We start from the raw sequence: 13,096 nt of genomic DNA, 5'->3' as shown, positions 1-13,096 counted from the left end.
GTATGTGTGAATGTATGTATGTGTGAATGTATGCAAGTGTGAATGAATGTATGTATGTGTGAATGAATGTATGTATGTATGTGTGAATGAATGTATGTATGTATGAATGTATGTGTGAATGAATGTGTGTGAATGAATGTATGTATGTGTGAATGAATGTATGTATGTATGAATGTATGTGTGAATGAATGTGTGTGAATGAATGTATCTATGTGTGAATGAATGTATGTGTGAATGTATGTATGTATGTATGTGTGAATGAATGTATGTATGTATGTGTGAATGAATGTATGTATGTATGTGAATGAATGTATGTATGTATGTATGAATGTATGTGTGAATGAATGTATGTGTGAATGAATGTATGTGTGAATGAATGTATGTGTGAATGAATGTATGTGTGAATGTATGTATGTATGTGTGAATGTATGTATGTGTGAATGTATGTGTGAATGTATGTGTGAATGTATGTGTGAATGTATGTGTGAATGTATGTGTGAATGTATGTGTGAATGTATGAATGTATGTATGAATGTATGTATGAATGTGTGAATGTATGTATGAATGTGTGAATGTATGTATGACTGTGTGAATGTATGTATGTGTGAATGTATGTATGAATGTGTGAATGTATGTATGAATGTGTGAATGTATGTATGTGTGAATGTATGTATGTGTGAATGTATGTATGTATGTATGTGTGAATGTATGTATGTGTGAATGTATGTATGTGTGAATGTATGTATGTATGTGTGAATGTATGTGTGAATGAATGTATGTGTGAATGAATGTATGTATGTGTGAATGAATGTATGTATGTGTGAATGAATATATGTATGTGTGAATGAATGAATGTATGTGTGAATGAATGTATGTGTGAATGTATCTATGTGTGTATGTATGTATGTATGCATGTGTGAATGTATCTATGTGTGAATGTATGTGTGAATGTATGTATGTATGTGTGAATGTATGTATGTATGTGTGAATGAATGTATGTATGTGTGAATGAATGTATGTGTGAGTGAATGTATGTGTGAATGAATCTATGTGTGAATGTATGTATGTATGTATGTGTGAATGTATGTATGTATGTATGTGAATGAATGTATGTATGTGAATGAATGTATGTATGTGAATGAATGTATGTATGTGAATGAATGTATGTGTGAATGAATGTATGTGTGAATGAATGTATGTATGTATGTATGTGTGAATGAATGAATGAATGTATGTATGTGTGAATGAATGTATGTGTGTATGTATGTGTGAATGTATGTATGTGTGAATGTATGTATGTGTGAATGTATGCATGTATGTGTGAATGTATGCATGTATGTGTGAATGTATGTATGTGTGTATGTATGTATGTATGTGTGTATGTATGTATGTATGTATGTGTGAATGAATGTATGCATGTATGTGTGAATGTATGTATGTGTGTATGTATGTATGTATGTGTGTATGTATGTATGTATGTATGTGTGAATGAATGTATGTATGTATGTGTGAATGAATGTATGTATGTATGTGAATGAATGTATGTATGTATGTATGTGAATGAATGTATGTATGTGTGAATGAATGTATGTATGTGTGACTGAATGTGTAAATGTATGTATGTGTGAATGAATGAATGTGTGAATGAATGAATGAATGTATGTATGTATGTGTGAATGAATGTATGTATGTGTGAATGTATGTGTGAATGTATGTATGTGTGAATGTATGTATGTGTGAATGAATGTATGTGTGAATGTATGTATGTGTGAATGAATGAATGTATGTATGTGTGAATGAATGAATGTATGTATGTGTGAATGAATGAATGTATGTATGTGTGAATGAATGTATGTATGTGTGAATGAATGTATGTATGTGTGAATGAATGTATGTATGTGTGAATGAATGTATGTATGTGTGAATGAATGTATGTATGTGTGAATGAATGTATGTATGTGTGAATGTATGTATGTGTGAATGTATGTATGTGTGAATGAATGTATGTGTGAATGTATGTATGTGTGAATGTATGTATGTATGTATGTGTGAATGAATGTATGTATGTATGTGTGAATGAATGTATGTATGTGTGACTGAATGTATGTATGTGTGAATGAATGTATGCATGATTGAATGAATGTATGTATGTATGTGAATGAATGTATGTATGTGTGAATGAATGTATGCATGATTGAATGAATGTATGTATGTGTGAATGAATGTATGTATGTATGTGTGAATGTGTGAATGAATGTATGTATGTGTGTGTGAATGAATGTATGTATGTATGTATGTATGTATGTGTGAATGAATGTATGTATGTGTGAATGAATGTATGTATGTGTGAATGTATGTATATGTGAATGTATATATGTGTGAATGTATGTATGTGTGACTGAATGTGTGAATGTATGTATGTGTGAATGAATGAATGTGTGAATGAATGAATGTATGTATGTGTGAATGAATGTATGTATGTGTGAATGTATGTGTGAATGTATGTATGTGTGAATGAATGTATGTATGTGTGAATGAATGTATGTATGTGTGAATGTATGTGTGAATGTATGTATGTGTGAATGTATGTATGTGTGAATGAATGTATGTATGTATGTGTGAATGTATGTATGTGTGAATGTATGTATGTGTGAATGAATGAATGTATGTATGTGTGAATGAATGAATGTATGTGTGAATGAATGAATGTATGTATGTATGTGTGAATGAATGTATGTATGTGTGAATGAATGTATGTATGTGTGAATGAATGTATGTATGTGTGAATGAATGTATGTATGTGTGAATGAATGTATGTATGTGTGAATGAATGTATGTATGTGTGAATGTATGTATGTGTGAATGTATGTATGTGTGAATGAATGTATGTATGTGTGAATGTATGTATGTATGTATGTATGTGTGAATGTATGTATGTATGTATGTGTGAATGAATGTATGTATGTGTGAATGAATGTATGTATGTATGTGTGAATGAATGTATGTATGTGTGACTGAATGTGTGAATGAATGTATGTATGTGTGAATGAATGTATGCATGATTGAATGAATGTATGTATGTGTGAATGAATGTATGTATGTATGTATGTGTGAATGTGTGAATGAATGTATGTATGTGTGTGTGAATGAATGTATGTATGTATGTATGTATGTGTGAATGAATGTATGTATGTGTGAATGTATGTATATGTGAATGTATATATGTGTGAATGTATGTTTGTGTGAAAGTATGTATTTGTGAATGTATGTGTGAATGTATGTATGTGTGAATGTATGTATGTGTGTATGTGTGAATGAATGTATGTATGTGTGAATGAATGTATGTATGTGTGAATGAATGTATGTGTGAATGAATGTATGTATGTGTGAATGAATGTATGTATGTGTGAATGAATGTATGTATGTGTGAATGAATGTATGTATGTGTGAATGTATGTATGTGTGAATGAATGTGTGAATGAATGAATGTGTGAATGAATGTATGTATGTGTGAATGAATGTATGTATGTGTGAATGAATGTATGTATGTATGTGTGAATGAATGTATGTATGTGTGAATGAATGTATGTATGTATGTATGTATGTGTGAATGAATGTATGTATGTGTGAACGTACGTACGAATGTATGTACGTGTGAATGTATGTATGTGTGTGTGAATGTATGTGTATTAATGAATACCTATTTTTTTTTTTTATCTAAATAGTTTACAAATTATGTGCTGATAAATTTCTTAATATATCTTTATTAATTAGAGTAACTTTTTGAGATACAACTGCTGTATTCTCTATACAGAGCAGCTGTATCTTTCGCTATGACCTGAATCCGCCAGTCCTGCGGACCTGACGGGTTCAGGGTCAGTGGGTCCTGCGTGTCTCGGACACAGAGGATCCACCTGTAATCTATCACATCTAAGTTATGAATTTAGATGCGAAGGATAACAGATGGATCCTGCATGTCAGACATGCAGGACCGGCTTTCACTGAACCAGTCAGTCCCATGGACCTGACAAGAACGGGATTTAGCGCTACATACAGCTGCTTTGTATAGAGAATATAGAGCAGCGGTCTCTCAATGTATTAAAAAAATATTTCTAAAAAGTTACACCAAACACACTGACCTATTTATGAAAAAAATAAATACCCATCAAAGGTTTACATAAGTCTTTAAAAGATAAACTGTCTGCAGCTGCAACTAGAGGGCGTTTACTGTATACATTAAAGGGGTTATCCGATACATGTAAAACAAGGGCTGCAGACTGGGTATGGGCTAAAATAAGAAAAAAAAAAAAAAAAATTACACTCACCTACTAAAATCTCTGCCGCTACAGCGACACTGCTTCAGTGGTCTCAGTCAGTCTGTAAACTTTTACAGGCATCGATGACGTCCCGTTCAACTGCCTGTAGCCTGTGCTTTAATTTTAACACCGTATGCAGTCATCTCCCTCTAGTGGTGGCTGTAGGTAACCAGCATTATCTCTTTTAAAACCGGGGGGGGAATTTGTTAAGACTAGCGTTTCATATATCAGTCTTAATAAATTAGGCACGTTTTACTCCAGTGCACTTCATATTAAAAGGTGTACGCCTCTTAATAAATAGGGCACATTTCTAGCTTTTCGTGCATCAGAAAGGGAACTCTACGCCAGGTATGAGCTAGTGTAGATTTCCGGTTTAATTTGTCAGTTTCTAATGTAAATTAAGGTAAATTTGTTGGGCTGGGTGACCCCTCCCATTGGGCCCCCTTACTTTTGGAAAAGTATCAGAAGCAGCACACAAATGCTGAAGTCGCAAATTGTGACTTTTCTACGACAGAAAACTGCCGTAGAGTGCTTCATAAATTCCCCCCAATGTCTCATGCGGCCACATCTCCAATTTCCCTGCATAAAGAATTTTGGCCCTAAAAATTACACAAAAAAAAAGGTGCCGATTAACTAACATAGACAAGTGTTATTTACACAGTAGACTACAACATCCTTTACTTACTGTATGATAAAAAGTTCTGTTGCTTGCAGTCAGTGAAAGAAAACAGCAAGACAAATTTGGAAGTCCGCTTTTGAATGTAAACAATTCCTTTCACAAAACTTCAGTTTGTTACAATGCATACATTTCCTTTTTTAAACATTTTAAAATGTAGCAAAAAACACTTGTAGAAAGAGTCCAGCATATTCATAAGTACTAAGTATCTACGCCTTCCATATCCCCAGCATAATCACTAATGCAATTTAAATTTCACACATGTTCAAGACACTTTCATCGTGTCTTAATAGAATGCGCACGCCCCAGTATGGAATACAAAGCGCACACTGGTTATTTTCTACTCGCACACTTGCAGTATAGTTACGTGGGGAGGGGGATCATGCGGACAGGTCTATTTTAAACATAAATGTTGGTACTATTCAATTAGGTACGATATTGTGACACCTCCACATAATAAGTATTTGTTGTGAAGTCAATAAAACACCAGTTTTGTTTCCGAATTAAATTTTTATTGGCAGATTAATTTAAGTACAGTTACATTTTTATTCAATATTTTAGCACTTAAAAATTAAAGTGTACAAAGGTGAAATTAAGATACCTAGAAGAAGACTAAATATTTGGTTCTTTTCTATAAATAAATGATTAAAGACACACCAATCCCTATTTAATATAGTGTGAAGAAGCTGTCCTGTTACAGAAGGAGTAAAGAAGAATTCTTCACATCACACGCTGTGCTGACATTTTACAATAAAGAGATTATCACACAACAAGAAAAAACCATGAAACAGCCCATAGCAAGTACAAATGTTGAAGCTGGCCGTATCAACGCCTCCTGGGACTATAGAGCTTAGGTGTAGATTAAAAGGAGAAAAAAAACCAAAAAAAACACAACACTCCTTTTGGGGCATTTCAAGTTTTATGACACCGGTGGGAAACTCAGTCTACACTGTATGTCATTACCTTTTTACGGTGCCCTCTGTGGGAAAACAGAAGCAGATTGATGTCTACACATGAGACATGCCATACACAACCTGTACAACGGCAGTCTTCGATAAGTATTACATATGTCCTGTGATCTCAGTCACAGTGCGTGCAGGTTCAAGATATACAGTTTGGCCAGTGAAGATCGGGAGGCCATGAACTGTGCAAATAAAAGAAAAAAAAAAAGAAGAAAAACAGGGCGCGGCCTGTAAATCACAAGGATTCTTGCAGCACAGCATTTAAGTGTCTATAACGCATCCCAAAATAATAACAAACAAAAAACACAGGACCAAGCACGTTGCTTGTATACTAGCGTCGCCCTGTGATTTGTTACTCTTCACTGTACCTCACGTATTGTAAGAGGATTAACATAGATTAATAGTCAAATCAATATATTGCTGGTATGGCAAACCAGAATTACGTAGCAACATCCCCTTAAGACCAAATAAAACAACAATAAAAAAAGCCTATTTAAAGTCAAATGATTGGGACGTACTGTTACAAATGTAATAAATGAAACAAAGGAGTTCCGAGTAACTAGAGCTGGTCTATGTGTCTTACAGTATTTCCATACTGCCCGTATTCGGTGCACTTCTTCTACTGCATAGCTAATGTACGTAATCACTCAACCTGGCGAAAGCACAGGAACCGATGCCCGAGTGGGCCATCATCTCTAAACACTGCGCAGCTTGTTCTAAAGCCAGGGACAGGGGCGGCTGCTTTGGCAGGTTGTGAATATCTATAGAATTAAACAGATAAAATATGGTTAGAAGTTTACAATGTGTAGGAAGAAATAGCCGACAATACTAAGATTCTTTTCCCCTTTTACAGTCCGCAAGATTTATTACATGCACACCAATTATTATTGGGAAAGGCAAAAAGGTAATGGAGAAGAACATGTTAGTGTATGAAATCAATCAATGGGCAGTTGTTTGGAGGCGTCCTGCCTCTGATTTTTCGGCCGTTTACGGCCTGAAAAAGCGGCCGAAAATAAGCTGTGTGCACATACCCTTAAAGTGTAGCTAAACGTTTGACAAACTTCTGACGTCATAGTGACATGTCAGACGTTTTGATTAGTGGGGGTCTGAACACTGAGACCCCCACCAATCGCTAGAACGAAACAGCTGAAGCGATCGTGTGAGCGCTCAGCCGTTTCGTGTCTGTTCGGCTTTTTCCGGAAAGCCGATGTATCGGAGTACGGGCTCATAGACTTTCTATTGAGTCCGTACACGATACATTTATTTGTGGAAAAAGCCGAACAGACACGAAGCGGCTAAGCGCTCACTCGATCGCTTCAGCTGCTTCGTTCTATTGGTTGGTGGGGGTCTCAGTGCTATGACATGTCAGAAGTTTGTCAAACGTTTAGCTACACTTTAAGTCTAGCAGCATTTCTAATAGAAACAGTGAAACTTTTTGTTAAAATGTGCGCAAACAGAAGACCATATTTCGGGGAAATTCTCTTTAGTGCTAAGGCCAACATAATGTAAATGTTTGGTGCCTGGCAATATGGTTGTGCAGCAGTCTTATTCATTGTAAGTAAAGCACACGCACGTTCTCACACTCATGTGCTCCTCACAGAGATTCGTACGGTAAAGATTTTCCTGCTTTGCTCGGTCATATTCTTAGCACAAATTATACGCCTCCCGTAAGGTACTGTATTATGGCCGTCTGAATCCAACCTTATCCACCATGAGCCTCACTCTCTTAGACTATTTTCAAAGTCAGGGTCCATGCTAAGGGCTCAAAGGCCTAGTTCACACAGATTTTTGTCAGGCAGAAAAAAATCTTCCTCAAAATTCCTTCAGGATTTATGAGGCAGATTTTGAAATGCAAGTTTTTTTTTTTTAGTCTTTTTTAACATGTTTGTGGTTCGGCCCCCCCATAGTTTTCAATGGAGATTCAGAGGAAAAAACCGCTCCAAGATAGGGCATGCAGCTTTTATTTTTGCGAGCGGTCCACCCAGGGAAAAAAAAACTAAATACTGCCCCCCCCCCCCCAGTGAAACCAATGGAGGGAGATTTTGGTCATTTTTGGGGCGCTGATTCTGATGTGGTTTCCGTGTTAAAATCAGCACAAAAAACTCAGTTTGAACTAAGCCTAAGAGTGTAAATTGTAGACCAGATACATTTCCACTCCATATGCTTCACCTTGCTCTCTTAGGGTATGTTCAGAAGAGAATGAAGGTGGGAATTGTTTCAGTACTAATGAAAATGCCATCTCTAACACACACGCGTTTAAGTGCCACACATCTAATATTTTGCAGCAGATGAGCCATTGATCATATGTCATCACGAGATGCACCCGCCACCGGTTTGTGTCATATGATCTATACAATCTACACACATTGAAACCCGTCTTGGTTAGTGAACTTATGATTTGAGATAGTCAAATAATTTTGCCCGATTCACCAGTCAATAGACTAAAATAGGAGAATTCACCTTTTTGCTAAAAGCGAATCTGAAATCTGGCGAATTTGCCAATCTATTCTAGTGCATTGCAAAACTTACATCAGCGAAACACGAATCAGGTAGAAAAATGCAAATAATTGAATGAAATATAGTACATTGCAATACAAAGAAGGCGGGAGTAAAAGAATGGCTGCTTGTATGCACGAGCCGTCATCCATCACACATACACTGACAATGTTGTATTGAATTTGGCAGAATTCCCAGACTGTTTCTATGGTAACCAAACCCGGGACATGACAAAGTGGCGGAAAGAATTTCAGACTGTATTTCATATACGTGTAGTGTCTGACGGGAGATAACTGGGGCTAATATAAGCGCAAACTGAGGTGCGTGAATAACGGAAGAACTGGTTTTTAAAAACATTTAATTTTGCTTTTGGTTCCCGGTTGTACGAGCAGAAGTGAATTGAATTAGTGACAACACATTGATGTAGGCAAGTGCCCGGGCTGGTCGGTGGATGAAGAACTTCTTACCTAGTATTGCACTATTTAGAGATGAGCAGACATGTTCTCTCTGTATAGGGTCAAGCTGGTAACCAACTGGGCTGTTCCAGGGGTCGGAGTATGCAAGTAAACTAAATGCATCCTGTTAGAAGAGAAAAGCCATACAATATATAAAATGATAAATTAAGAATTGTACTAACTTAGTTCAAAATAACAATTATAAATCATATAGCGCTCGCCTAGCAAAAGTCCTGTATACAAAGTAAATCAGAAGACCTACGGAGATAGTTGAAGAGAACCTTAGAAAAACCACCTGTGCTGTCTAGATTTACCATGAGCCGATATCCAATTCTTAGGGCTGCTACATGACACGTCCAAAGTATTTTAAACCTACAGGTGGCTAAGACTGCAACCACTATATATTCCAACAAGTATGAGCTCCAAACAGACCAGAATCTGTGAATAATCCCCTTGCAAATGAGAGGAACACGAAAAGTAAGCCCTTCAGTCATGGCTATAGAAGGACAGAGAGAAGAGATCTTTGTTCAGGCAGTGATATACCTTCAGCATATTTTTGTTAGTGGCATTTTTTCCACGTTCTCTCCTTAGTTGCTCGCTCATGGCTTGTAGTTCTCTCCCAAAACATATCATCCTCTCAACGGCGGCCTGGCTTCCTCCACACAGTTGGCGTCTCACCTGAGTTGAATCTACCTCTGCCAAAAGGAAAGAAGGCAAGTTACACTGCTGTATGATCAGCATTGTTGTCCTTAAAAGCTTTTTGGTCCCTCAGAATAAAAAGGGACACAAAAGGATGAAGTACTGTGGAAATTTGTACCCAGTTGATTTTTGTAGTTGTCCAGTAATAATAAAATAAAAGCTATCCAGACATTAACAGAAAGTAACCCAAAAAGTTGGACACCAGCAACAAATTCCAGGGCCCATTGGCTACCTGGTCGTGGCATTTCTAGCCATGGCCTAGAGGATGCCCTCACCATTTGACTTGCAAGAACAAAATAAGAATTCCTCATACTATACCAGGAGTTGATGGGGTTGCCCACTTTACACCTTCAATCATTTCCATATCCCCTATTAGGATAAAATTGAGTAGAGAGAGCACAAGGGTGAGATCTGCCACTCAGGACTCTTATTAGCTGAAGAAGGTCCCCACCTGGCACATCCATGGACGGCCTATTGATTTCAATGGGCACGGTGTAATGATTCATTTCCCCTATGGTGTTGATGGAGGGGAAATTAATGATTAGCATCTGATCTGTCCAGCTACGACTAGTGCTGGAGTTCTGAATGGCGGGACCATTCATGGTCAGTGAACAATCCTTTTGTAAGATATTTAAAAGGTTAACTACTTCAGAAGGATATAGATCTATAAGGCTCAGACCTATTGGAAATTTTCAGCGTCAAAATTCACGTGTCACAGTGGATATAGGCCTAGACCCCCTATGTTCAGAAGTAGCTGACATTTTTCACAACAAATCCACAACGTATAGGGTATGCGGAGGATAATCCACAGCATGCTCTAAAATTTACACCCATTCACTAGAAATGTACTGTACTTTGATTAGGATTTTCAGTGCGGAATCTGAAGCAAATCCACATTGATTGTGACCTAAATGTGTTTTTAAAGAGTTAACCGGAAGCCTTAAAGGCTTACAACATAAACCCGATCATATAAATCATCATTCCAGCTCATTCCAGTTACGACATTACTGATAAAGGCTAAACAAAAGTGAACGAGAAAACATCATTTCTACTGTTCTACATGCTTGGGATTCCTTGATTTTAAAATAAGCCATGGGTTTAGGTATGATTAACAACGTTTGGACCCCGCACATGCTCAGATGTACTGTTGAGACTGGAGTATCCTGGCTGCCAGTATAGCTCCCTCTCTATGTGTGTATTCTGTGATTATAGGCACTGAATATATGAAAACTGCCTCACATTTAAAAAAAAATTCTTTATATATATATATATATATATATATATATATAAAAAATATATATATTCCCTTTGCCAGATCTATAACTAATTTTTGTAAGGCAAAAAATATCAGAGCAAACCCATTTCAGTGTCACATTCTTCCAATTCATTGTCATGCTTTGTGCTGCCATTGAGAAATCCATTAGATGAAGCAGCGGCAAAACCGTTGGAATAGTGATCAGTCTCCATTTCTACATCATTGCTGAAGAAAAGAAAATACTTAGTCTTAGTACCATCTTACAAAAAAAAAAAAAAAGTCTTAGTTTCAGTTGTAAATGAAAAGTAATCAGGGCACTAAAATGATACTTTCAACCAATACAAAGATAGATGATGACACTATGTTTGCACGTAGATCTAGTAATATTCTGATTAATAAATGCCAACGTGAATCGGAAAGCCTGATATAATGATGGTATCTAAGGCCGGCCATGGACGCAATGATAATCCTTAATGATCCGACTGGAGCTGTTGCATCATTTTATGAAAAATTTAAAGTTTACACTGGAAATCGTAATTGCCGATAATTTAGGCTGTGTTCGTACATTACAGATTTTCGGCAATTTTGACAAAATCCTGTTGTTTTTGCAGTGGTTTTGCCAACATCACTGAAAAACCACTCCAAAACGGCAACGTGTGAATACAAACAGCCTCCTTTCACATGAACCAGAGTGGTAGGACCGACCACATTTGTGGTGAGTCACATCGGACCCCTCACCTGTAGAAGAATATAGCCTATGCCCTGTGACCACCAGCCAAGGCAGCACCAGCAGGCCGTCATATCACACATGAGCGTGCACATGCAGCTCCTGAGTGCCGTTTCTCCAGCGCCCGACTTACTGTCTATTAGATGTGTCTGTCTTCTGTGTGACTCAAGCTCGCCATAGACGCAAATATAATATTAGTGTCTATAGAACTAAGAACGATCGGCTCTGATAATATAAATTTTTCCTAGTATTCTTATAGAACGCTTATGGTTTCTGCTCAAAAAATATTCAGTGATTAGTGAACTCTGCAATCGTAAATTATTTTCTAATGGGGAAAAAAAAAGGCTAAATTGATCATATAAATGGGAAACATCTCTTCATCTATGGACCATTCCTGCCTAATGTTGAACGATTTAAAAAAAAGCAAAAATTAATTTGTTGGACAGTGGTCACATCTTTAAGTCTATGGCCAGCTTAAGGCGGAGTTAACACTCATAGATTTTTGGTCCAATCAGATTAATATCAACGTAAATTCTTGTGTGTGAATCTGCAATTTATCCAAAGCAAAAAAATAAATATATAGTGTGTATGTATGTATTTTTTTTATTTTACCTGTAAAAATGGTTCTAATCTTAAAAGGGGTCGTCCAGGCACGGACAACTGATGGATGACCCATCCGTGTATGATCGTGGGGGCCCACACCCGGACCCTGCACCAATCAGCTGCTCCGTCTGCCTCCGGGCAAGTCAATGCCGGAAGAGGATGGCTCTGGTCATGGAATAGCGGCCAAGCTGGAGTACTGCTCCTATTCAAGTGAACAGGAGCAGAGTTGCTGTACTGCAGCATGGTTGCTATGCAGTGGTCGGAGCCATCTGCTGCCGGCTCCGAATACCGCATTCCCTTCAGAGCATCCGGAGGCAGCCAAAGCAGCCGATTGGTGTAGGGTCTGGGTTTTGGACCCCCACGATCATATACTGTGGATAGGTCATCAGTTGTCCGTGCCTGGACAATCCCTTTAATAAAATGTATGTGGGTATGTAAATAGCCAGCTGTATCAGACCAATATCAGTATTCTGACTGGGGGCCACCATCTACGTGTGTAAAACCAGCCTGAGCTGCAATACCATCATCAATCTGCATTTCTTACAGCAGTGAGAGATGAGTCACAAAGTAAAATGCTCTGCAGTAGCCGCACAAATTCAAGCTGACAGATCTCAGGAAATAGTTGCTATCAGATAGACGGTTTACGCTCCGCATGAACTCCGTACCTGGTGTAGTTGTTAATTTGCTGTGACATAGTCATGTTTATACTGTTCAGTTCTGTTACATTAAGGCTGGAAGGCTGGTGTTTACTACGACTGTGGGACTGGTGACTTTTGTTTGATATTACACCATTACTGCAATTGCTATCCGAACCTGAGGAGAGAAAGCCGAGGCTTTAGGTGCTGTGTAGGGGGAAAAACAATCACTATTATAAAATAAAAGACAGATTTAACACGTGCTAGAAAGG

The 13,096-nt window shown here is 37.4% G+C and overlaps 1 protein-coding gene across 1 annotated transcript in view; it reads right to left on the bottom strand.

Moving 5' to 3' along the window:
- Positions 1–5,482: 5,482 nt before the first annotated feature.
- The window catches only part of RANBP9 (RAN binding protein 9), a 74,196-nt gene continuing 66,582 nt past the window's right edge, over positions 5,483–13,096 (bottom strand). The window contains exons 10-14 of the mRNA XM_075826617.1: positions 12,855–13,002; positions 10,963–11,084; positions 9,449–9,600; positions 8,918–9,029; positions 5,483–6,715 (exon numbers count right to left, since the gene is read on the bottom strand). Of these exons, the coding sequence (XP_075682732.1) occupies positions 6,585–6,715; positions 8,918–9,029; positions 9,449–9,600; positions 10,963–11,084; positions 12,855–13,002 (665 nt within the window). The 3' untranslated portion in view covers positions 5,483–6,584. The remainder of the gene's footprint in view (positions 6,716–8,917; positions 9,030–9,448; positions 9,601–10,962; positions 11,085–12,854; positions 13,003–13,096) is intronic.

This window comes from Rhinoderma darwinii, chromosome 5, assembly GCF_050947455.1.
Source record: "Rhinoderma darwinii isolate aRhiDar2 chromosome 5, aRhiDar2.hap1, whole genome shotgun sequence".
Taxonomy (NCBI): Eukaryota; Metazoa; Chordata; class Amphibia; order Anura; family Rhinodermatidae; genus Rhinoderma; species Rhinoderma darwinii.
The sequence above is the reverse complement of the archived record's forward strand: the minus strand, read 5'-3'. Positions and strand labels throughout refer to the sequence as shown.